The sequence below is a fragment of the Rhinopithecus roxellana genome, chromosome 2 (assembly GCF_007565055.1).
Source record: "Rhinopithecus roxellana isolate Shanxi Qingling chromosome 2, ASM756505v1, whole genome shotgun sequence".
In the NCBI taxonomy this organism is placed as follows: Eukaryota; Metazoa; Chordata; class Mammalia; order Primates; family Cercopithecidae; genus Rhinopithecus; species Rhinopithecus roxellana.
In genome coordinates this window covers 61564800-61592652 of record NC_044550.1, presented here as the reverse complement: position 1 = coordinate 61592652, position 27853 = coordinate 61564800, and the positions used below count along the sequence as shown (strand labels likewise).

Here is a 27853-nt window from a genome sequence, read left to right as displayed (position 1 = left end):
TGGGACTACAGGCGCCCGCCACCTCGCCCGGCTAGTTTTTGTATTTTTAGTAGAGACGGGGTTTCACCGTGTTAGCCAGGATGGTCTCGATCTCCTGACCTCGTGATCCACCCGTCTCGGCCTCCCAAAGTGCTGAGATTACAGGCTTGAGCCACCGCGCCCGGCCTAAAGTTAATTTTAAAAAATTAACATGGCCAATGATAAGTTCATTGTGCAGAGCAGCTCTCTGTATGCAGCAGCCCCCAGCATACTGAAGATGGTCAATATATAACTCTTGTATGAAAGAATGCGTGAATAAATGATAAACTTTAATTTTTGAACTAAATTTGAATTTGAGTTATTCTCATCATTTTCCAAAAGATATTTTGGCATATATTATTCCAACTTGGCTTCTAAAAATAGAAGACATATTTCCACTACCATTAAGACTGGTTTATTTCCTTAAGCATAATTTCTTTTTAAAAGCAAATGTGAAAGATTTTATTCACTACACCAGAGCTATTACAGGTCACATGGCTTTTCAGTCTGGTTCCCAATCCTAAATATGGTAGAGTCACAATATGTTATGAATAACAGTAGTGCCCTAAGTGTTACATTCTTACGTGTCTGTCTTTTTCTTTTCATCTTCCAGGGCTCTTAACGTGAGCTGTAGCCTGTCAGTGAGGATTTCCAGTTCTTGGGTGAGTTTGTATTCCTCTCTAAATTGTTCTCCCAAAAGAACGAGATCGCGCGTGGCATCATGCAGAGGGATGTCACTTAGATACAGCCCTCTCCTTGTCAAATCGTCCAGGTTCATGACACTGTCACAGGAAGAAATGAGGCAAGATCAGTCTCAACATATACACATGAAAATGCAACCCTGAATTTCTGTCAAGGAATCTGATCCTGCCACCTCCTATCATTCAAAACATCAGGCTGAAGACAATCAAATTATGGAGAATTGAACGAAGATTGTGAGTTTATTCTCTTAGATATTTAAACATCTACCAAAAAGCAGTGAACTTGAGATGCATTTTTGTCAGGTTGCACTTTTTGGTGCCATCAGTCTAAATTGAAACGATCCTGGAGAAAACATCTCTATGATACATGTTGAGGTATTTAATACAGTGTGTAATTTATTATTCTCAAATTTTTTCTCATGATAAGGAGAGGAAAAAATCTATCTTTATTCACTTTCTCAAGAATAATAGTGCTTCTTTTGATTAAGTATTTCATTTTGCTTTCTGTATTCTATGAATCTTGTAACTGGTTATTTTTTCCTTCTGGAAACAATGAGTAAAAATTCCCAACCACGTTTATGACCCATCCTCAGCATGTAATTTATGTATCTAAGACTATATGTCGTTCTTACTTCTGGCTCTCATGACTTCTTTTCCTTTGACAATTTTTTCTCATTTATTTGAAATATTATTGAATCTTGCTGAATTTTATGCATCATCATTGTAACTTGTGTCATTTTTCCAACAATATAATAATGTTTACTATTTCAGTGATAATCTGACAAATAAAAAGTTAACTGCTTTTTAAAAATGTACTCTTTGAGGCTGGGCACAGTGGCTCACACCTGTAATCCCAGGACTTTGGGAGGTTGAGTTGGGCAGATCACTTGAGGCCAGAAGTTCAAGATCAGCCTGGCTAGCATGATGAAACACGTCTCTACCAAAAGTACAAAAATGAGCTGGCTGTGGTGGCTCGTGCCTGTAGTCCCAGCTACTTGGGAGGCTGAGGCTGGAGAATTGCTTGAACCCAGGAGCAGGAGGCTGCAGTGAGCCGAGATCACGCCACTGCATTCTAGCCTGGGCGACACAGCGAGACTCCATCTCAAAAAACAACAACAACAATAACAACAGCGACAACAACAACAACAAAACTAATTGGTTAAAATGGCATAAGGTTATATCTTTGGCTTGAAGTTTTTTAATGCAACGGCATTACTTCTGGCCACTGAGAATAATAATTACTCTAAAATGAAAAAATTTAGTTACGACTTTGGAGAATCTGGGATTAATAATTTGAAGAATTTTGAATTAATCCTATCCAAAATTCTTCAAAAGGGGTGACTTTGCAGAATTTTGGATTAATGTAATACATTCTCAGCAGCAATGTTCAAAAAACAAAGCCAAAATTAGCATACCTATAAAGAAAATAAAAGAATCAAAGATTTTACTAATGAAATACATGATATCTTTTAATTTTGTTAAAATGGATATGTAAGTCCACTTGCAGAAAAAGACACATCTAGAAAGAGGCCAGATCATCGGCCAAAGGTATACGAGACCTGCCTAGGAGCAGAGAAAAAACATGACTGTAAGTTCAAAAATGAATGGTTAAGAACGCTCATACTGAGATACAAAACTTACATCATAAAGGTCTCATGGTTTTCAAAATGTCCTATATCATTATTTTAATGAACCATTAAGGTTTTCTAAATTTAAATGAATCATCTTAGAATTATTTTACAAGTAAAACTACTTTTAATTGATCTTTTGTTTATGTAATGTGAGTACAAATCTTCCTACACACCTGAGCATATCTCATAGGACAATCTGCAGTTTTCTCACTGGGTGATGTCTGCATATGGGAATTAACAAATAAACTCCAAATTTTCTGCTTTTATTTCTGAAGAAACCTTTCTTTCCATAAATAGAAATTACCCCTAATGAGAAATTGACATTTTCCTAAGCTCAACCTGCAAAGAGGCAGAAGAAGAAAACACTTACTGATAGCAGATGGGAAATCTTTAGATCAATGTAGCTTATTATTTTTTTTTAAAAAGGGTTTATGTTTCTTAGTTTTGTTTCTTTTATTTGCATGATATTTATTTCTCAGGGAAAGACATCCATATCCTTATATTATCTGATACATTATTCTTATATGTTATAGTTAAACAATATTTAATTAATCTTAAATATATTTGTCAATTAACTATATATTATTCTGTTTTCTTTTCTTTTCTTTTTTTTGAGACAGAGTCTTGCTCTGTTGCCCAGGAGTGCAGTGGCATGATCTTGGCTCACTGCAACCTCTGCCTCCCGGGTTCAAGCGACTCTCCTGCCTCAGTCTCAGCTGGAATTACAGGCGCCCACCACCACACTTGGCTAATTTTTGTGTTTTTAGTAGAGACGGGATTTCACCGTGTTTGCCAGGCTGATCTCAAACTCCTGACCTTGTGATCCACCCGCCTCGGCCTTCCAAAGTGCTGGGATTACAGACGTGAGCCACTACGCCAACGATATATTATTCTTATTTGGACTTATATATTATTGTTATGTAATGTGCAATACAATAGTAATAATATAAAAGGAGGTTGTTACAAAGTTTATTACATCTTTCAGAAAATTTAAGACCACATTTTTAAGTGAAAAGTGATGGAATTCAAATTAAATTTTTAACCAATAGCTCACCAAAACATGCTTTCTTGACTGTGTTATTAAATAATGCACATACACTTTGTTTATACAAAATTATGAATACACAGAATATCATCTTATGATAATCGCCACAATGATCTTTTCTATTGTTCTGAAGCAAATTTAGACACAATTTTTATATTCTGAATTCCCATGTATCTCCTAGGAAAATGCTTTCCCAAATTGGAAAACAACAATCTATAGTTTTATTTTTCTCTGATGTTTATTTAAAATCACATTTTACATAAATTTTAATATACTTGGAACAGTGTATTTGGATTAGAATAGGTAAATATTTTTAATTTAAAATAGTTCAAACCCAGAAAGAGACCCTTCAGATTTTTTGCTAACATACTATAGAAAAAATAATTTTTTGGTGTCAAATATACCAATGTATTTATTACGCCATCCTATTAGCTGCTTTAAAAAATCGCTTTTCTACATAATGTCTATTTTGAAGGTCCAAAAGTATAGAATGAGTTTACTGCAGATTATTTGTTCATTGGTGTAATAGCATAAACACTCCACAAATGTATTAAGACGTGGCAAATAACATAGAGTATGTGATTTCTTCTGAGTTTATTAGCAAATATTAAATAAGATTATCATTGTTACAAAGTAATACATAACAAGGGTTGTAAAATCCAATTACACCTCAGAGAATATGTAAATGTCACAGAATAAAATATTGTGGCATTCCTTTGTTAGCTAAAGATAGGTACTGATAGTCATTATAATTAATCTAAAAGTTATTACCTTGGTGAACACAGAAAAAGTATGCTATCTGCTTCAGGTAAGTAGATCATTTGACCCTTGAGACGTAAGCAGCTGATCTCAGTCCCAGTCAGTTCATCCTCACACTCTAATTTCTCCACATCCAACAATCCTTCCTTGAAAAAGCAAGATATAACCATTAACGAATGCCTTTCTCCCTACCTAAGAATTCAGCAACAAGGACACACATATCTCATTTCCCACCAAACCACAAAGCAGAATATGTACGTCATTAGAACAGGAGAGGGTCTTTCGTCAGAGTTCTGCCTGTAATAAGCCTAGTGGCTACCTTGCCACACTGCAGAAAAGTGACTATCTCCTTTGAATAGGATAGTAACTGTGCTACTTTTCACATAATTATTTCAAGCTTTTGTGAATCTTTTTTATCCCTCTGATTTTCTGGTATGGTTACAGCATACATTACCAGACACTACCAAACAATAAGCCAAGCCTCCCCATTCCTCCACCCTGTATTCATAGAGCAGCTGGAAACAGTCAGTTCTGAATACAGAAAGGATTAAATGGGTAGTCTAGGAAACTGACCTTTGCTGTATCTATCCCAAGAACAGAAACTATGAGATCCCAGCACTATCTAAATTACCAACTGTGTGAATATTTTATCACTTTTATTCACCCACAAAAATGCTACTAAGAACAACAGACAATTTAAGAAAGAATAAATAAGTGGTTTTGAGTGAAATTCCAAAAACAAACAAAAAAAACTTTTTAGTTCTAATTTCTGAAATAAGGCATTGTACCTGTACAAGGAGTAAAAGATGCTGGTTTTATGATGTGAAACAAGGGCAATCTCAGAAAGACAGTTTCTAAAATTTACCTCTGTTAATTTTAATCAGCTGATAGAGTTCCACGGCTTCTTAAGCAAACCAAAAACCAATAGCATTGCCTTTTAAATAGAACTTCCTTTGAGGTCTGCGTTTTATCTCTCTATATCTTCTCAGAGAATGTAATAATTTTCCCCCCTGAATACTTCTAATTTGTAACATACCTTTCTCACATTTAATGAAATAATATCTTGATTACCTTGCTTCTCAATACAAAAACCGTATTGATGTGCGAAAGGATCCCATGGAAACTAATATCAATATGAGGACGAACCAGCGAGAAGACAGAGAGAAGGCTGCAATTCCCAGGCTGGAGCTAAAATGTAGACAGACAGCAAAGAATATCTAATCAGTTAAAATAGTTTTTATACTTTTATGTTAGTCACTTGATTAAATCAGCTCAGTTATATTTAAAAATAGAAAATTATAATTATTGTAATTCACGAGAAACTTAGCTGAACTATGAACTCAAATCTCAATCTCTACAACTCGGTGACTACATGGGCATTAAATAGTGGCAAGAACATGAAATCTGATATGGATTCAGATGACTAATATTCAAATGTAAGCTAGCACAAATTTACAATGCATTTTCAGAAGAAAACATGAAAATTTATCTTTTAAAATGTACAGTGATATGCTAAATGCATATGGTTTGAAATGAAATTAAAATACCAAAAACACGAGCAAACACTCTCTTAATATTTATCTAGAGGACTAAAAGCAAAAACAATAGGTAACACTGATTGATTGCTTGCAATAAACTAAGTGTTTTTCATATGCTTTCTATCCTCATGCCAGAACAAAGAGAAACAGGCTGAGAGAGGTGAAGTACCAAGTTCAAGGTCATACAGTGAGGGATAGGTGGAGTCAATACTAGAGCCAGGGCAGCACACTACTCTGCTTCCATTTTCACCTGATCCAATTGGGCTAATCCTGAATTTTCAAGTCTCTTTAATTACAAGCAAAAAGTATCTCGAAACACATGCCATATACAACTCCAAAAGTTAGTATATAAGAAAGAAAGAGTAAGCATAAAGGATTTTACCAGTGGATCTGTCATAGAAGTTAACAGTAGGTTCTCATCATCATCCCAACTGCTTCCTTTGATACTTTTTCTACTCAATCCATGATCATCTCTATTTTGTGTTTTGGTGCCTTTTAAAATCCCTCCTTTTCCCTTAACACTATCAATAGCTGATTTTTAAAGCTATTTACAGATGGTAGATATCCAATGAATATTTATTCAGTGAATAAACAAACATATGAAAGGTGACTGTTACTAAAAAGTTACCCATTTTTTTTCATTGAAACAAGTATACTGTTCTTATATAACATTCCTACTGTTTCTGTATGTGATTATTATTAAAAAAAAGTTGTCCTAGGGAAAGTTGTGCTATGCTCAAATACACTTAGTTCACAATTAAACAATTTGTGTAACTTACAATAAACTGCATATTACCGAATACATAGTCAGAGGGTTAAATGAAAGGATGGCTGCCTGTAACAATAGTATTTCTATGGGCTTTAGGCTCAGGCCCCCAAGGAAGTGTGCTGTTGTTTTACCTGGGGGAGAACTCTGTATATAGCATTGCCACACTGAGTGACCACTAGGTCCCGGTCAAATATTATATGAAAAGGAAAAGCTTTGCAGAATGTATATGGGCTGATGCGTGATTCCTGGGTACCATTTTCTTCAAATCTGTCAAGATCTTCATAAAAATCCTCTTCTTTTGACTCTTTTTCTTCAATTAAAAATTGAGTATGATCACATTCTTCATTTCTTTGCTGAATAACCTGGATATCAAAGGGGGAAATGGCATGAATTGTCTTCATTTCAGTTTAATTAAAATACCTAAATATAAAAAATGAGTTATGAATACTGCAGTTAGAAGATTAATTACAAAAATTCAATACATGTATGCAAATACTACATATGTCTAAACTAGGAAAATATTTCTGGACTTTGATCTATAAAATTTGAAGATTGAATAATCATTGTAAAATTACAAATCTGGTGTCAGTTCCCCAGTATCCTATATGGTCTCTTTGGTAGAATTAGGGGGAAAAAAGCACTGGTGGACTCTACCTTCTCAGCCAAGCACACTTGTATAGTGAACAACCTGAAAGCCATAGAAGCTGGCACTATCAAAAAAGATTACAACGCTGTTTTAAAACAATGGGAAATAAAATGATAGAGATTCATATTCAAAAATAAATGCAATGTCATTTAACTATCAATTGGCAAATATATAAAGTTACAATACCAGGCTAGGTGCAGTGGTTCATGCCTGTAATCCCAGCACTTTGTGAGGGTGAGGCGGGCAGGTCACCTGAGGTCAGGAGTTTGAAACCAGCCTGGCTAACATGGCAAAACCCCATAAATTAGCCAGGCGCTGTGGTGGGCGCCTATAATCCCAGCTACGCAGGAGGCTGAGGCAGTAGAATTGCTTGAACCTGGGAGGCAGAGATTGTAGTGAGCTGAGATCATGCCATTGCACTCCAGCCTGGGCAATAGAGCGAGACTCCGTCTCAAAAAAAGAAAAAAAAAGTTACAATACCAAATTAGGTAAGGTACTGAAAAAGAGGCATCTCAAATACCACTGATGAGAGGGTATTTTGATTAATCTTTCTGAAGGATAAATTGACAATAGGCATAAAAATTCCTTAAAATTTTGTGGATTCTTTGATTTAATTGCAAATCTAGAAATTCATTCTAAGGAAGTAATCGTAATTGTGAACTAATATCTATAATGTAAAAAAATCCTACATTTCTAAAGTATTATTCACAGGCAAATACATTATTAAAGTATAGAATTTACCACATTAAGGTTGATTTCCCTGACTCATAGACAAAGCAAGAGAGTCAACCTTAAACGTCAGGCCTAATTTTGATGTTCTACTCTGTTTCTATTTAACTAGAGAAACTGAATTTTATGTATCCCAAACTTATGAATTAATTATTCAATTCTAATTTTTTGCTTCGATCAAACTGGCAAAACAAATAGCTTCTCTAGTCATATTTTTAACTTCTCATTGGTATATCACTTTATGACATGATCTAGTATTAGTTATGTGGTTCAAATTGTCTGGTATCTCTGGACCTGATAAACTTAATGTGGGAATGCCTCAAGAAGTCAAAACAGTGCCTTTGAAAAAATTAAATACACAAAATATACTTATAAAATGCAAATATTTCAGAAGTTCACATTGAAGCACTTGAATAAATGGTCAGAAGAGAATTTAAATATTTTATAAAGTGAACCATATAATTAAGTAAACATTTGAGTTTCATACAGTTTGCTAAAGCCATCAATCTCCCATGCCAAAGATTCTAATACCACAGTAATAGTAGTTTCCAAGTGTGTCCTAATATGTGTTTATCTCTGAAGTTTCTATGAACCAACCTCTTTCTCAGTCTGGTTAAGTAAAAACAAAACCAACAGTGCATACAATATGCATATAGGTTCTCTCAGTATAGATGGTGCGTTTTTTTTGTTTTGTTTTGTTTTGTTTGTATTATTTTGAGAATGGAGTCTCGCTGTGTCATCCAGGCTGGAGTGCAGTAGTGGGATCTCGGTTCACTGCAACCTCCATCTCCCGGGTTCAAGCGATTCTTCTGCCTTGGCCTCCAAGTAGCTGGGATTACAGGTGCCCACCACCATGCCTGGCTATTTTTTTTTTTTTTTTTTTTTTGTATTTTTAGTAGAGACAGGGTTTCACCATGTTAGACAGGATGGTCTCAATCTCCTGACCTCGTGATCCCCCTGCCTTGGCCTCCTAAAATGCTGGGATTATAGGCATGAGCCACTGCACCCGGGCGATACTGTGTCAGTTTAATGTCAAGAACAAAAGATTGGAAATGTGAGGTATATACTTTTTTGATTGAATACCAGTGAGATTCCCAATCATGGATGAATTGTGATACTTTACCCAAGGTTTTAATTTTTAAATGTCTGCATTTGATAATGCCATGTTATATGCAGTCCTACTTTCTATTAGGTTGCTGCAAAAGTAATTGTGGTTTTTACCATTACTAATGGTTGTAGAAAAATTAATGATGCACTTGGGAATCACCAACAAGTGCCATATAAGAACTAACATCAACTTCTGAAAGAAAGAAAACCATGAACTCTAATATAACCTTACTAGATTAAATATGTGGAATATATTTCTAATTTAATTAAATGTTACTATTTTAATTTTGCATAGTACTCCACTTAAGGGTTTTAGACTTCCCAAGTGTGTTACAACATATCTATGATCTATAAGAAAGAACTGTCTATTAGGTTTTCTATAAATAAAGAAAGGTTGGAAAAAGGTATCTATCTCCCCACTTTGGTCTCAAGTTTAAGGCTACTGAGAATTGATTCTTGGGAACGAATATGCTGAACACATAAAAAGTAGCCTGACTAGGAGAGACTATAAGGGCCAGAGATAAAGAGAAACAATGATTCTCTTTGTGATACGGTTGCCCTATCAGTACCTTGAAATTAGCACTTAAAACTAAGAGTGTGTATTATCAATAGCAGCACAATTTTTAAAGTACCAGACCTGGCTTCTTTCACCAAGTAACTTGATTAAAAACAAAAACAAAAACAAAAACAAACACTTTCATTCACAAAATCAGACATTCCAACTATATTTCAGGGCAGACAAAAATCAACAAGGAGATAATGTTCTGTAAAATAATACTAGTTTTAGATTGCCTTAGAATTTGACTATCCATATTATGGATATTTTACATGCTGAAACCCACAGCTCAGTCAGTCACATATCCTTCAGCTTCCCAGCTGGTGTGTGTTCACAGGGAATGCAAAGTAAATTTCTTGTAGTCTTGAACAATATATAATTAGAAAGAAAAATCTGCTGCCAGAAGGAAAAAATATCCTGTATAAAGCACTCCCGGGCCAAATATAGAAGACTGCTGGTCTTTCCACTGTTTTGGCTTATATATACTTCCAGGGAAGAGCACTAACAGTGATAACTGCAGGTAAATTTAAAGAGTGTCATTTAAAATACTTTTAGTTGTCATCTGTGTTCAGAAGTCTCCACTGCTGTTTGTTACCTTCATGTCTATTTCAGTGCCATGGATTTGTTGAGCCACTGTTTTGATGATTCCAATGACAATATCCTGAAGTCCTTCTCTCTCTGAGTAGTAGTGCAGAATGAGTCCTTTGCCCTTTTCTGCATCAGTGCACCTAAAGGAAGGTGCACGCATTCCTGGGTAGATAGTAGCAAGGTGGTCGTGCAGAGCATCAAGGTTCTACAGCAAAGAAGAAAGGGAGACCAATAAACAATGCTTCAGCAATGACAGCAGACTCTGGGAAAGCAAGTTATGAAAATGAGTCAAATCGGAGTCTAGTGGGCAGATCAGCAAAGCAGCACATGTAGCACATCCTTCACTCCACCGAGGTATCTGTAAAGCAAGTGCCACAGAGAAAATGTAACTAACATAGTAGAATTAAGAAAAATATCTGTGCTATGAATGGTTAGTACATTTTAAGAAAAGATAAAGAACTGGGATTGAAAAGAATGGCCGAAACAGAAAAAAACATAGTTAAGGGCTAAGGCAAAGATACTCATATTTACAAGAGCTTGGGGCAGTTGTTTAGAGGTGTTGTGATCAACAACAGGAAATGCCCAAAGGACTCACACGTTTCCCTTCTGTTTATACTGCAGTTCTAAAACTTAATTTTCAACTCAGAAAACCAAACTATGCCCAAATTATAAGCATATAAAACATAGGCGTATTCTTTTGTGATTTCTATTTAACTATTCTAATATATTAGAAATTAAAAAATCTATTTCAGAAACTAAAGCAAGGTAATTTCTTCATGTTCTTTAATATGCTATCATCAAGGTGGAGTTTCATAGCTAATCTGTGAAATAACTACATTTTGAAATGGAAGTCTTGGAAAACTAATAAATTGGCCAATAAATATTTTCTGTTCTTGTAGCCTTGCCATTAATTTGGAAGATGCCACATTTCCCTGAGTCTCAGATTACTAATATACAAAACTAATTGGTGTAAAGAGTACTAGAAGATATGGTGTAAGCTATACATTTTATTTGGCTCAAGATGATTTTTCAAATAACACTCAGTTCATAACATGTTGGGGTGTGTGTGTGTGTGTGTGTGTGTGTGTGTGTGTGTGCGGCACATATATAGTAGGATATACACACAGCACAGCATGGTGTAGGAATTAAAAGCAATATGACTTAGGATCAATTAAACTTAGACATGGGTTTAAATAATGACTGTCACTTCGTAGGAAGGTAGCCAATTCACCCAATTTTTCTGAGACTTTATTTCTTCTGGCAAAATGGAGATAACTTTAAAAATGTATATAAAGCACTTAGCACATTTCAGATGAGTTGGCAAAACAACTGTCTCTGAAAGATTCCCTTGCCTTAATCCCTGCGAATGTGTTGTATCGCACGGTGAAAGGGATTTTGCAGATGTGATGAGGGTTACGGACCTTAGTTGGGAAGATTATCCTGGATTATCCAGGTGAGCCCAACCTAGTCACATGAGTGACTGTGCACCTAAAAGTCAAGAAGCTTTCCCTGCTACATCATGAGAGAGAGAGGTGCAATGACAGAAGGTCGAAGAGATGGAAGTATAAGAAGGATTCAACACCATGCTAGCGATTCTGAGATGTAGGAGACTGTTGAAGGACTGGAGAGAGGTCTCCAGGACTTTAGGGCAGCTGCCTGCTGACAGTCAAGGAAACTGGGTCCTCAGCCCTATAACTGCATGGAACTGAATTCTGTCAATACTTGGATGAAGAAAAAAACGATTATCCTCAAAGGCCAACATAAAAAAACACAGTCCTGCCAGCACAGCATGCTGAATATAGTCCAGTGAGACCTGCAATGGACTTCCAACTTACGAAACCATAGGGTAATAAATTTGTGTTGTGTTAAGCACTTAAGTTTGTGGTCATTTGTTATGGTAGCAATAAAAAACAAATACACCAAGCAAGTAGGAATCTATTCACAACTGGTGATTATTTTTAAAGAGAAGAAAAAAAGCAACAATAAAACAGTTTCAAAATGTCATGGGCATAAAAGAACATATCTAAAATGAAAGTACTGGAGGTATGCCAAAATTAAACTATGGCCCTCATTCCAAATATCTCAAAGAGGTCAATTTAGAAAAACAGAAAAATCCAGTGAGATTACTGGGAAAAAACTAGAGTGAGGATGAGATGATTCCACGGGTGTCTACATTTGAGCAATACTCTACCAGGGCACCTACAGCATTAATTTTCTGTCCCTTCCACACATCCACTCAATCATGCACCCACTCTATAAAGTTATTGTATGTGCATTATATATCATACACTGTGCCATGTGGGCTGGGGGGGCAGGGTAGATGTTTGGATGCGGATCCGCATGATGTGGATTAAGCAGCTCATGGTTTATATCACAAATAGATGTGTAAAGAGGATTTTGATGAGCAAATGAGGAAGCCAACAACTCAGACTGAAAGAATGGAGTTAAAAATCCTTCAAAATGAAGATGAGATTTGAGCTAGGTCATGAATTTTGACACTCTAATCCAGATAAATGATTCAATGATCTCCTCAACTTGATAAATCTGGTGACTTTTTGAACTGTCTGCATCTACTGTTTCCTTCCCCACAATTATACTTGTCCAAGTCAAAATAATTCTTAGCAAAAACATCACTTCATCCGGATTGCCTCTAGAGGCTGCTATTGTCATGTAAAAGTAATCCAATATGGCAGACACTAAGTATTGAAGAGTTGTATATAACCTACAAACCCCTCAGTCCTAAAACTGTTTTACTTGGTAGTATGAGAGGTTCTTCCAATGACAAATCATTCTCATTAGAACTCTTCCCTTAGAAGGGACGACCTGAGAACTGCTTCATAGCCCTCCAAGACTCCTTATACTTGTACTTATGTGGTGAAACATTTTGTGAAAGAAAATTGGGTGAGAAAAAAAAATCACCAAGAGAGTTTTATTTTTATCTGCATTTCTCACAAAGTCAAAATTAAGCTTGTGGCTGCATTTAGAAAACGTTTCTAATAGAGTCAGGCCCAGGTACTGTGTTGTGGCTCACTTAAAAAAGAATTGAGGTCGGGCACTCTGTCTCACACTTGTAATCCCAGCACTTTGGGAGGACAAGGGAGGTGGATCACTTGAGGTCAGGAGTTTGAGACCAGCCTGGTCAACATGGTGAAACCCCATCTCTACTGAAAATACAAAAATTGGCCGGGCGTGGTGGCTCACGCCTATAATCCCAGCACTTTGGGAGGCCAAGGCGGGTGGATCATGAGGTCAGGAGATCGAGACCAGCCTGGCCACCATGGTGAAACCTCATCTCTACTGAAAATACAAAAATTGGTCTGGTGTGGTGGCTCATGCCTGTAATCCCAGCACTATGGGAGGCCGAGGAGGGCAGATCATGAGGTCAGGAGATCGAGACCATCCTGGCTAACATGGTGAAAGCCTGTCTCTACTAAAAATAAAAACAAAAAAAGAAAATTAGCTGGGTGTGGTGGCAGGCGCCTATAGTCCCAGCTACTCGGGAGGCTTAGGCAGGGGAATGGCATGAACCAGGGAGGTTGAGCTTGCAGTGAGCCAAGATCTCACCACTGCACTCCAGCCCGGGCAACAGAGCGAGACTCCATCTCAAAAAAAAAAAAAAAGAAAATACAAAAATTAGCCAGGCGTGGTGGAGTATGCCTGTGGTCCCAGCTACTCGGGAGGCTGAAGCATGAGAATCGCTTGAACCCAGGAGGTGGAGATTGCAGTGAGCCGAGATCTCACCACTGCACTCCAGCCTGGGAGACACAGCGAGATTCTGTCCCCCCCCCAAAAAAAAAATTGAACCAAACAATAACTTGAAATAGGCATTTTAGTATTTTTTTCTATACAGAATGCTTACATATTTCATAAATCAGTGTATCAATGTGCTTATATCATTTTCATACTCTTTTTTAATTGGATTATTAAAACATTTCTACATTCACTCAAGCAGATGGCATAAGGCAATAATGACTTGTACCACTTATGTTACTGGCACCACTTATGCTAAGGTAAGTCAGAGAGTGGACACAATCGTCCAAGTCAGTACTTCTTGAGTCACTAAAGATAGGCACTGCACGCTCACCGTAGGATACCAAAAACACCAAATGAGAATGTTCACCTTTTCAGTCTTTTCGCGATAACCAACTCTCCAGAGATTTACTGTGTTATTGAATTTACTATTAATTAATTGAACAAGTAAAGTGCTTTCCTGAATCATAAAAGATTGAACACCACTTAATGTAATATTGATTTTCTTTAGATAGCATCTAATATAAAAAATACTCTCGGGATTGCTTGAGTTACAACCTTCCTTACTTGGCTTTACTCTTTCAAAATTTAAAGTAATTACCACAGCCAGACTATTACAAGAAATGGGATTAATGATTAAAAGTTAAGTTATTTTCATTTAAGTATACTTATATTGCTAATAAATGTGTCATCCTCACATACAGGTTACAGTTTTTTTTTGCTACAAAAAGATTCTTACAAGAGCCAACAGAAAACCCTTTCTACATTTGATAATGCTATCTAAACAAAGATGATAGTTCATCCACATTGCTCTAACAATGTATTCTGGAGAATAAGAGTTTCATATCAAAACTGATATTCTGTGTTATTTCTAAATCTACCCACAGAAGCACTTACAGAAAGTAAAGAGCTGTGTGGTCCATAGCAAATAAGTATGTCTATATGTACGAAAGTAAAAAAGACACTGAAAAAATGTAAACTCTTATATTGCAGCACAAGTAGATTCCCAGGAAACAACGATGTAAACCTCAACTATGCTTTGATTCATTCTTCTAGGCTTCATAAAATCAAAAAACAGGAAAAATATAGAGAGCAGGACCATTCATCTATTTTGATATCTTGAGATACCTAAAGGTTTCAATTTCATAATTTCATTTCTTAATGTTCTAATACCATTTTATTGTTTTTCTACAAGCAAATGAATGTGGTTTTTCTACTCAGGGATTTTGCTCCCTGTCAGTCTGGTTTATTTTATCATCTGGCATTTATCATTTGTAGAAGAAAAATTAGTTATGGTATTCTGGGGTACTGTACTGGAGTTTCAGCCATAGTACACTTCACAGATTTAGAAAACAAAAGACAATTTATCATTCCTTTGAGTAATACTTTAAAGTGTCACATTTTTATAGACCTTGGAATGTTTCAAAATAAATGCATATTTTCTTTTTGTAATATGCATGCCAAAAATAAGTTCTTACATAATTACAGAGGCCAAGTCCCCAGAAGTCAACTACCTGATTTTCCTGTTTCAAGGACATCTAATTAAAAATTTTAAAGGATCCACAGAAATGGGTAAGACCTTGCCTTGAACGTTTTAAAGAAAAACATTTTTCAGTCTCCAAGAATCCTTGTTTTGGTGAATGCGGAGAAGGGAGTTGTCTGTTTTGAGAATATTATTGCAGTTTAGATCTGCAAGAAATCTTTAAAATCAGTCATTGCAAACCTCTTTTTGTTTTTCAATGAAGGAGGATGAGGTACAGGATTTCCTTTCTATCCCTCACACCTCTGAAAAATAGGACCAACACCAACATTCTTTAATGAGAGTCATGTAATTTAAAAAATATTTTGTTAAGTTTTATAAGAAAAAAGTCATTTTGGAATTTGAAGATAAAACATTTAAACAAACTAGACCTAAGTAAAATGGAACACCAAACCCTAGATAATGAGAAACACCAAAGGAAATAGCATGAGATCAGAGTGAGTAAGAAGTGAATGCTTTCATAATACTTTTCCTGCCTTTTCTTCTTGGAGCTCCTCCTTGAGAATTAAATAGCTTTCCAACTGAAAAGATATAGAGATTCTTTTCTAAAGGAAATACTGAAAATCTCTATTTAAAAAGAAACTGTACCAGAGTCACTAAAATTATTTAAATGGATATAGCTTTAAAGCTATATCAATTTATCATTTCCATCCTCTCCAGGGAAATATTTTAATTAAAGAAAAGAAGTTAAAATATTTCACTTATTCTACTGCTTGCTTTTAAACTCATGTTAAAAAAATCCAGCCTATATAATACTACATGTAACAATCAATATTTTGAAAAATTACGAAAATATATACCAGTTATTCAAACTGAAAAGCCTTACAATTCTAGAATATTTCTTATCTTCCTTCACAAGTTTTTTAAAAATAAAACTACATCCCTACTCGTCGATTTTTAAATTGTGGATTATAGAAATTGGCGTTGTAGATGCTGAGAAAACAGTTCTTTTTGAAATTTCAAAGTTAAAAATAAAGTGAATGGTGCACTTTTTTCTTAAGAAATATAAATAATTTAGGGAAGTATTAGAATTTTACAGCTGTTTAGGAAAAATCCTCATATTTCCTAAAATAACTCTTTGCACAAACATTTAAGAATTAGATCAGTCATCAATCTCAGATGGTTCCTGGTGGCCAAATCACAATGTTGTATTTAATAAGCCAAAACCTGGAGCCAACAGGAATTGAAGAAAATCCCACTGCAGGCTGAACAAAGGCGCAGGTTGATAAACTCAAATATATCTGAGTTGAGTGAACGACTGAAACTGTCACCATATCAAGGTTAGTTGAAGAAGCCAGTGTCTCCAGCAAATAATGAAAGAACGTTGATCTAACCATTCACCTGAGTTCTATGCGTACTTAGGTCATAATTTAAATCCTAACTGTTCTCTAAAATTGCATTTGCCCATGTATATTTTCATAGTCAACCTGGCAGCCTTTGCTGTTCATTTTCATTGTATTATAACTCTGTAAATTTGTGGGGGAGGTAAAGACAATATAATGTAATAATAATGTAATACCGTTGAAATTGAATTGGTAGCCCTGTTTGGGACTGACGTGGCTCCTATTCCCAGGGATAATAGATTATCTTATCAAACACAGCTTTCTCAAAGCTCTTGACTCGTTGTACAAGCATATACACACATATTAACACAGACATAAAATATAAAGGGAAAAATAATGCACAGAGTAGTGGTCTAGTTATCCATAGCTAGACCATCTTTGATAAACATCTTTGTTAAACATCTTTGATAATTTATTTGCTATCTTTCATGGTTCTGTAGTTTGTCCGGCTAAATTAGAAAGTTCTACCCTTGGGATGGAATCAGATGGAAACTGGGCTGAAATTATCAGAATGCCGGAGTAGTCTGGTTTTCCAAGATGGATCAATCAAATGGTTGGTAGTTATTTCTAGCTCTTTGCTGGGAGCCCAGCTAGAACTGCTATCTGCCAGTCTACACTTGGCCTCTCCGTGTAGCTTGTGCTTCTCATGTCACGTGTCTGGGTTTCTAGAGGTACCATCCCAACAGCAACTGTTCCAAGACACCCAGGAGGAAACCAAGACTTCTTGTACTTTAGCCTAGGAAATTTAAATATCTCACTTCTGCCCCATTTGATTGGTTAAATAGTCACTAAAGCCAACCCAGATTCAAGGAAAAAAGAATTTTACCTCCTGCAAAGAAGAGGCAAAATCATACTACAGAAATGCATGTGAAATGGGAGAGTGTTGCAGTGATTTAGGGAAAATATAATCTGCCATAATGCAATAGGACATTAGAGTGTAGAGGTGAGCATGGATTAAGGTGGAAATAACATTAAATTGAACATTCTTTATCAGCTATTTTCTTATGAAGCTTGCAAATCCCATGTATTCTTTGCAGTCTTTTCATCAGTACACTAGAAACTTCCGTTAGAAATTGACTATAGCGGCTGGGCGCAGTGGCTCCCGCCTGTAATCCCAGCACTTTGGGAGGCCGAGGCGGGCGGATCACGAGGTCAGGAGATTGAGACTATCCTGGCTAAAAAAAAAAAAAAATTAGCTGAGCGTGGTGGCAGGTGCCTGTAGTCGCAGCTAGTAGGGAGGCTGAGGCAGGAGAATGGCATGAACCCGGGAGGCGGAGCTTGCAGTGAGGTGAGATCGGATCTCTGCACTCCAGCCTGAGTGACAGAGCAAGACTCAGTCTCCAAATAATAATAATAATAATAATTTATAATAATAATAATAATAATAAAAACATTAAAAAAAGCAAAAAAAAAGAAAAGAAATTGACTATAGCGATAGCACAGAACCACATATTTTATTCTGAATTTACAAATAAAAAAGTGGAAAAACTAGAGAAAATTCTTAAGATCCAAAAATCAAATTTAAAAAATGTCTTATTTCTTTTTCTCTTTTTGATAAATTATATTTTCAATTATTAAATCAACCAAAGAATAAATGCCAAAGATTATTACTTTTTTCATCAGTCCACAAGTTGATGGTTTCACTGGCGATTTAAGAAAAAATCAATTCTAAACTGTGAAATGCCTTCCAGTTATTTTTTGTTAAAGTTTCAGGGTGGCTTAAAATAAGCATAATGCAAATGTTTTAAACTTGAATTTGGAAGCACAGGAGAGACTGCATAAGCAGGGTCATGAATTGGATATTGGCACCAAAGCCTTTCAAGGGAGTAGATATGTTAGTATTCGTTAAGTCAACTATGAATGGATATGATAACGTCCATGTGAAAAAAGAAATATGTTTCTGGAGCTAAGCTACAGATATTATCTCTACAGCATGTTCTTGAGTACAAAATTTAAGCAAAAGAAGTATTATCCTGATAAAACAGGCTGGACCAAATAATTATAAAGACACATATATTTCAGAATTAATTAATTCTATTATTCAAAGACTGTTTCATTAATTGCCTATTATATGCTGTGTCTAGTACTTAGAAATTTGTTTTTAAACTGTTTCAAAAAAAGGAAAAACAATGGTATGGTATGTATATACATATATAAGACAGACCTATTCTTAATAATGTATCCAACTGAGAGGCTGTGGACAGACTACTTCCAAGGAAATTCTGCTTGCTATGATGAGTGAGTCAGAGTTGCTCAGCTAACGCATAATCAAATAGTCTCCCGTGTTATGATTTCAGTAGCTATTTTAGTGTTCCCTAAAAGCTTAAAATGGAAATATTAGAATGACTATTTTAAAAGTGTCAACAGACACATGCAATGTACCCTGTAAATTAAATAATAGACAGTAATTTAGTATGTTCACCTGAAAAGGAAATTGATCTAGTGTATGTTTCTTCTTTCATATTTCAATCTATGATTCATCTGTAAATAAAATTACAGGCTCTCCCTCAAAATGGGTTACCCTGAGTCAAATAATTCAGCTTGATCTATTGGTGTGTTTGCTTCCTATTGTGTGTTTTCTGCTTTTGCACAAACAACAAATATTCATTTTTTTAAAAAAGATACATTCATTTATTCTCAGATATACAGATTGCACCTGTGAAGGTACAAACATTAAGAGATTATACATGATCTCTGGCTTCTACATTCCAGTCCATCAAATGGGAATGATAATGCAGTCTGAAAACTACTGTGGCTTGGGAAATGCAGTGTCCTATGAAAATAAGAGAGAGGTTAGTTACCATGACTAGGATAAGACAGAGTTTGGAGAGAGGAGTGGCGCCTTCCCAGAAAAGTAATTTTACCTGCAGGATTAATAGCATTTATCTGTGGGGAAAGTGCTGGAACCATATTCCAGGCAAACAGAAGAGCAGTAGAAAATCTGCGAGGATAGCGGGAACATAATAAATACAAGTTTCTGAAAGCGGTTAAGTTTGGCTGGACTGGGGGAGAGGGAGAGGGAAGATGGAGAAAGAATGAAGGTTTCTATTGTTTTAAATATTTTGACAGTTTCCAATGAGTAATAAAAAATTACTCCATAGTTTAACCAAGAAAACGATATGTTGAGATACATTTGCATTACAGAAAAAGCACCAGAGTTATAGGATGGAGAAGAGATTGGAGGAGTCATGAAGAGAAGCAGGGAATCCATCCAACCTCTAGATAACAGTAGACTCTCCCAAAGAAGTGTGGGGGAAATAGAGAAAAGTGGCAGAATTCCCAAAGCTCAGTATTTGGGAAATAGAATCTAAAGATGTGGTGACTGATTAAAACCAGGGCTGAAACAGAAAGAAAGTCTTCAAATTTTTAGCGAAGAGTTGAAGTCACCATAAAGAATATTTTATTAATTTATGTAATAAAAATATCAATCTTTATATGTGTGCTGGTATGTTAAAACAATGTATGAAAGTTAATGATTTTGTTTTATAGTCACACAGAAAAAGTCCACTTAATTTCTGTGTAATCAGTCTAATGATAACATAAATATCTACTTTTTAGAAAAGCAGTACTTTAACACATTCAATTTGCCCTTAAAATGTATAATTTCAAAACCAGGATAAAATAAAAGAACTGAATCATTATGTAAAATATTGATGAAAACTTTACAGTATTCTAACTTTCTAGTTTCTTCATTTTTCACTCTCACATTGAAAGAGAAATAAAATAAAATTGTGTATAATTTAAAGCTATGTTAACTAAATTTTATACAACCAAATATATCCAAGATGTTATCATTTTAACATGAAATCAATATAAAATTGTGAATGAGCCATCTTCTATTCTTTTTCTACTGTCTTTGACATCTGGTGTATATTTTACACTTGTAGCACATTGCGCTTTGTATGTATGCATGTATGTAAAGATAGGGTCTCACTTTGTCACCCAGGCTGGAGCGCAGCAGTGTGATCATAGCTCACTCACTGCAGTCTCCATCTCCCAGGCTCAAGTGATCCTCCTGCCTCAGCCTCCAAGTAAGTGGGACTACAGGCGTGAGCCACTCCCTAGTTTGTATATCTCATTTTAAATGCTGAGTAGCCTCATGAAACCAGTGACTGTCCCATTGGATAAAGCAGCTCTGGAACACAGAGAAACACACCTAAAAGGCTGCTTGCTCTCTTACCGTGCTGTAACAAGCTTAGCAGATGGTCACCATGAGCACAGGTTAGAAAAAAAAAAAAAAAGGAATTAATAAAACCATTTGAATCTTTGTTTTGTCATGTAAACATGGCCATTGAGAGAGAGAGAGAGAGTTAAAAGCCAGAACAACTGAAAGTTGAAACTTTGCTGATAAGTTGATAGTGGTCAACAAAAGTACTGAAAAGTGAAATATGTATTCAAAAACCCCATATCCCCCAAAACTTTAATCCATTTAAAATAATCCCATTAAATGCTGCCTGTTCAATTTTATTTAAATATCTCTTGGCAGCTACTTCATTTGGAAGTGGCAGCTTTTTTTGACACCAGTAGTTTAGTAAATCCATGGCAGGAGATTGCAAACCAGTTTCCAACTTGATTTAATGCTGTTTTAAGTTTATAAGAAAAATGTCACTATGTAAACAACAGACATTTTGATTAAACACTAAAGTTCTTATTTTGGCTGTTAAATCAATAATGCAGCTGGATTGAAAGTGTTTACATTCCCTCAAAACTGGGCTTCGGTTCAGCTAGTATTGCACTGACATCATTTTCCAGCAAGATCTGGCAGCTTTCAGCAGCCAGTTTAGAAATATCCTTTGCAAACAACCACATAATTTTCAATGTTAACACATTTCAAGAAGAGGGTCTCACAAATGCCAATGCTTAAAATAGTATAGTCAATCCAGAAATAGTCTCTCATCTAATGTGTAATTTACTAGTAAAATCTTTTAAGGTAATTTTAACAATATAAGACAAAGGCCTTTGATTGCATTATTTATCTTTTTCACCTGAAACTGACTTTGAACTGTTTCCTATTTTCCCTTGTACAGTAGATTAATTAATATGTAACTCATGATAATGTATCTTAAGTATGTTTTGGTGACAGAACACGTGAAAACCCTGCTACTTTTGCCTAAACGTTGAGCTCCAGGTAGAACTTCATAAACACTGATACATTGCTTAATTATATCTACAAACTAGGAATGTTTTGAAAATAGAAAATAAGGCCATATTAAATGTCTAAAACGACAGTCACTAGGATATATAGTCATTACCCCCAAAAAAGGGCAGTTGAACAGATCACAAAAGACCACCTGGAGTTTTTCAGGGAACATTAATTTACAACTTGCGTATTCAGTATCAGCAACCAGAAGTTAAAGAAAAAATATAATGCTAAAATGTATTCAAGACCCTCCAGTAACTATGATTTTATGTGAATTAGAAAAAGGTCACTATGATTCCATTTCAGAAGTAAGACACTCTCGTCCAGCTGAGTGAACAAAAGGATTCTAGAGTCTATATTTGAGAGTTACAAACACAGAACTTTTAACTATAGGACCTCAAATTGCTTACCTGTAGAAATTCTCTGACATTAGAGCCCAGGACACGCAAGATTGTATCATAACCAGATTCTTGGCAAAAGACGAAAAACATCTTCCCAAACATTTGGAGGATTTCTCCAGCATTGAGATCTATTTTACAAGTTCAAGAGGGGAAAAAAAAGCATATAATAGGTGAAATATTGTTAATAGAAAGAATGAAGGTAAGTGTTTATTAAAATAATTTAAAATGTCTTCAATTTTTGTGCATGGCAAACGTAGATCATATGAAAAAAATCCCTCCAGGACAATACAATGAAATCAGAGAAGACAATGTATAAACATGTCAATGGTGTACATTTGCATTTACAAGCAAAGCAACCAGTTTTTCAGCTTCTATTACAAATTACAAGTGGAGCATACCTAATCTGAAAATCTCAAATTCGAAATGCTCAAGAATCTGAAACTTTTTGGTCACCAACATGACACTACAAGTGGAAAATTCTACACCTGAACTCATGTGATGGACTGCAGTCAAAACGTTGTTTCTTGCGGAAAATCATTTAAAATATTGTACAAAATTGCCTTCAGCGTACGTCTATAAGGTGTACATGAAACATAAGTGAATTTTATGTTTTGACTTGAATCCCATCCCCAAGATATCTTCTTAAGATATGCAAATATTCCAAAATCCAAAAAAAAAAAGAAAAAAATTCTGAAAGCCTAAACGTTTCTGGTCCCAAGAGTTTTAGACAAGTGATACTCACCCTGTACTTAATTTTGACCTTTTTAAAGCATATATTTGATATACTACTTCTTTTTTCCAAAAAACACAAATTTTTAAAATCATCAAGAATGCACATGACAGTATTTTGATACAAAATAGTCTTCATATAAATATGTGTATTTAATAACTTGATTACATATAATATGTACCCTGGTGTTCTGCTTTTTTCTTAATAAACAATCATTAATATTTCCTAAAACTTAAATTTTCTGTATCAATTTTTTTTTTTTTTGAGACAGAGTCTCACTTTGTTGCCCAGGCTGTAGTGCACTGGTACAATCTCGGCTCACTGCAAACTCCACCTCCCGGGTTCAGGCCATTCTCCTGCCTCAGCCTCCTGAGTAGCTGGGACTACAGGCACCCGCCACCACATCTGGCTAATTTTTGTATTTTTAATAGACAGGGGCTTTCACCACATTGACCAGGATGATCTTGAACTCTTGGCCTCAAGTGATTCACTCACTTCAGCCTCCCAAAGAGCTGTGTATCAATTTTAATTGCTATCTTATTCAACATATAAATGCAATAATTCATTTAACCCATCCCTTCTTATTGAAAATGTAAGCTTTTTTCAGTTTTTGACAATATGTGGAACTCCAACATGAAAACACATACATGCATCTTAATGAAAACAGATCTAATAATTTCTTTAGGAAAAATTCCTGAAGAGTTTTAATATTTTTAAAAGGCTTTCATGATGCAAAATTATTCTCCAAAAAAGTTGTCTTAATTATCATCACATTAAAAATGAGTATGATTTCCCATTAACTCTACTCCATCATTACACTAGATATTTCCATTTTTGAGACTGCCAAATTGATAAGAAAAAAGTTATTTCATGTTTGTTTCAACTTTGATTGCTAGAGGCTAGATATTTTTCTTGTTAACATTAAATATTTACCAATCTTTTAAAAAATTTTTATTCTACTATAGATAGCATTTGGTTTCCTAGTTATATGTAATAAAACTAAAATCTTCATTCTATTGTATCCAAACTATAGCCCAGTTAAAAATTAAGCACTATGGGAATAATAGATACCACTTTGAGAACAACTTTTTCTCCATAAAATTTTTAAAACTTTGCCTTCTTCAGGAAGGTATTTGTGTGTGGTAGATCTCAGTTTCACGTTTCTTTTACCAATAGCTAATTTAACTTGTGACTGCAAAAGAGATTTGGAGAAAACACATACTATACTTGAATAACTACCATACTGTTGACACCACAACTGATGTTGTTACATTAAGTATCAATAATTTTCTTTCCTTCCTGAATACATGGCTTTCTTTTGGGGGAGGCAAAGGACTGGGCCTGGCATGGTGGCTCACACCTGCAATTCCAGCACTTTGGGAGGCAGAGCCAGGTGGATAACTTGAGCTGAGGAGTTCAAGACCAGCCTGGGCAACATGATGAAACTTTGTCTTTACCAGAGATACAAAACATTAGCTGAGCATGGTGGTGCATGCCTGTAGTCCCAGTTACTCGGGAGGCTGAGACAGGAGGATCACTTGAGCCTGGCAGGCAGAGGATGCAGTGAGCTGGAGTTGGGCCACTACTGCAGTGCAGCTTGGGTGACAGACCCAGACCCTGTCTCAAAAAAACAACAAGAAGAACACATTTACTCTTTTCTATTCTCTAAAGAACTTGTAAAAGGAAAAATAAGACTTGGCATAGCCTGAGCCTAACATGATATGTGGATTTCCACCACACAACTGTGCAGGTTGTACAAATGCTCTGCACCATTTGCATAAACCTGCGTTGTGATCTTGAACCATGCATTCTTTGAGCTTCTATGTGTAACTTAGCCAAAGAAGGAAAGTTGCATTCAACTTACTGAGGACTTTGCTTGCAGCAGCAACCAAATCATAAGTTTTGGAGTCATCATATATTATTCTGACAAGAAACTGTCCTTCTTCATCTAACTGTGCCTCTTTTCTGGAAAACAAAAACAGAGAGAGAGAGACAGACAGAAAAGGTGAAGTTAAAAAAAAAGCTACTATAGGTATAATAATTGTATAAACAATGGTTTTATCTCTGAAATAGAATTTTTTTTGGGGGGCAAATTTGTTTAAACAGCATCATGTACCTAAAATTCTAGTGAGAGAGCAGAAATGATGTCATATACCCCTCCCTAAATTAAAATGATATATTTAAGTATATTTTAGCAAGATTAACAATACATAGTACTCTACTGCTCAGTACAATACCTGCCATTAAATATAATCAATTAAATAACTTTTGGGTTAATAAATGTTTAGCAAGTTTTTGTTGAGTCCCTATTATGTGCCAGACATTGTCCTGGGTACTAGGGGTACAAGATTTAGTAAAACAGACAAAAATCTCTGACTTCTTGCAATACATATATTAAGGGAAGACAAACACCACATAAAATTAATAAATAACATATAATGGTAAGTATTACACTTTGGAGAAAAATAAAGCAGAGCAGAGCAGTGGAGAGCTCAAGTACAACAGCCAGGAAGGCCTCACTGAGAAGCCAGCATTTGAGTAAAGTCTGAAGGAGCTCCGAGAGTGAGCCACGGGCAATTTAGAGAGATTGTGTTCTGGGCAGAGGGAAAAACAAGTGCAAAGGGTGAGGCAGGAGCATGCCTGGGGTGTCGTAGGACAGCAGAGGCCAATGTGGCTGGAACAGAGGAGGGGGAAAAGTAGCTATCAGGGAATGAGTGGGAGAGGTAACATGAGGCTACAGTGCTTGGCCTGGTTGGACATTGGGATAATTGCCATTTACCTCAAAGAGGTGAAGGGCTTGAGCACTTATGACATGAGTGGTGATATAAGCTGATCTAGGTTAAAGGGGTTCACCTGGCTGCTGCATTGAAACTAGACTGAAGGAGTACAAGACAGAGGAGAGAGACCATTTAGGAGTCTGCTGCCAATATTCAGGTAAGAAGTGTTGGTGGGCTGGGCGCGGTGGCTCTCGCCTGTAATCCCAGCACTTTGGGAGGCCGAGGCAGGTGGATCACGAGGTCAGGAGATCGAGACCATCCTGACTAACATGGTGAAACCCCATCTTTACTAAAAATACAAAACATTAGCCAGGCATGGTGGCAGGCACCTGTAGTCCCAGCTACTCGGGAGGCTGAGACAGGAGAAAGACATGAACCTGTGGAGCTGGTAAGACGTGCCTCAAACTCATATATATTCTAAAGGTAAATTCAGCATGATTTGCTATGGATTGGACACAAGGTGTGAAAGGAGAGGACTCAAGGAGGACACTGAGGTTTTTGGTCTAAGCAACTAAAAGTATGTTGTCACCAGTAGCAGAATTGGGAAAGACTTGTTGGAGGCAGATAGGGGTTCAAGGTCAAGAGCTATGTTTTCAACATACTAAGTTTGAGATGCCAAGTGGATTGATAAAATCTTCAAATACATCCTTAGCTTATTAAACACAGTAGCTCAAAACATACACAGTACTAGTGAAAGAAAATGATAATTGTTTTTAATAGTTGTCATGATTATATAAATGTATTTATTAGGTAGGATTTGAATTACTTTTCTCAAATAAGCATTCAAAGAAGAGGTGAAATCCATTGTTCAAAACACTGCCGCCTACTATGCATGTAACAAAATTGCACGTGTACGTCATAAATGTATGTAAATTTTAAAAACCCACATGGTCAACTGTAGAAAAGAACTAAGTTCCAGATATCATTGCCAATGTTAACTTCACAAAAATACACGGAGCTTGGATGTCAACCTCTTACTCTCAATCCAATTCATCGGAATCCTTGTACGTTGCCAGGAGAATACAAAGGAAACTAGCCACTCTAATTAGGCGAGCTTGCAACACAACAGCTCAAATAACTCCTTAAATATTGTCAAGGAAGTCGTTAGTCACTTTCTCTCTTTCAGAAGCTGTGCTATCACAGCTGCCACTCATGACTATATCTGTGTATGCTCAAGGGGAAAATTCCTCATGGTGGTATGTCTTATATCCATACCTTAGTATGCAGATAGTTTTAAAAACATCCTCTGCTCTTCAGAGCACATAATTTATTTGCCTGCATTTATTCATATTTTTTAAAACATGTTTTCAGTAAGCACAGAGATCTGCATTTCAGAGCCCAGGATTTACCAGCTAAATGAACCCGAGCAAATCACATGAAGCACGTAAGCATTAAAATCTCTCTTTTCTGGCCAGGCAGGTTGGCTCACGCCTGCTATCCCAGCACTTTGGAAAGCCCAGGTGGAGGATCCATTGAGCTCAGGAATTTGAGAACAGCCTGGGTGACATACCAAGACCTCTTCTCTTCTAGAAATTAAAAAAAAAAAATTAGGCAGGCATGGTGGTGCAAGTCTGTAGTCCCAGTAACTTGGGAGGTTGGTGTGGGAGAATCTTGCTTGAGCCTCGGGAGTTGAGGCCTCAGTGAGGCGTGATCTTGCTACTGCATTTAGCCTGGACAACAGAGCCAGATCCTGACTCAGGAAACAAACAAACAAACAAAACCTCTGTTTTCTGAAGTGGGAGCAACAGATAATTCACCTTTCACAACAGTAAAGAGATAAAGTGTACAAAAATATATTCTAAGCAGTGAAAGCACTATACATTATCCCAGTGAGTATAGTGCTCCCCATGTCTACTCAAACAATTACAGCACTGTACATAAAATATGAAATTCTTCTCCCTTTTTCCAAACATAAACAGCTGTTAAACAAAAGCGACACAACTCTTCAAAGACCTCAAGTCTTTTTAATACCAAAAGTCAGTGAGATATCAAAAAATATGAAAACGTAATATACAAACATTTTCTTATCCTCTGATAAATGCTACTATATATTTTCTGCATTCTAATTTCTAATTGTAAAAATAT

At 35.9% G+C, this 27853-nt stretch overlaps 1 protein-coding gene across 2 annotated transcripts in view; it reads right to left on the bottom strand.

Annotated features, from left to right (window-relative positions):
- Window positions 1–27853, bottom strand: part of GUCY1B1 (guanylate cyclase 1 soluble subunit beta 1) — a 48623-nt gene that overhangs the window by 7455 nt on the left and 13315 nt on the right. For both annotated transcript variants that reach the window (XM_010358034.2, XM_010358035.2), the window contains exons 3-9: window positions 24856–24956; window positions 22271–22389; window positions 10095–10292; window positions 6593–6823; window positions 5226–5342; window positions 4167–4300; window positions 603–800 (exon numbers count right to left, since the gene is read on the bottom strand). In XM_010358034.2, coding sequence (XP_010356336.1) covers window positions 603–800; window positions 4167–4300; window positions 5226–5342; window positions 6593–6823; window positions 10095–10292; window positions 22271–22389; window positions 24856–24956 — 1098 coding nt within the window. The remainder of the gene's footprint in view (window positions 1–602; window positions 801–4166; window positions 4301–5225; window positions 5343–6592; window positions 6824–10094; window positions 10293–22270; window positions 22390–24855; window positions 24957–27853) is intronic.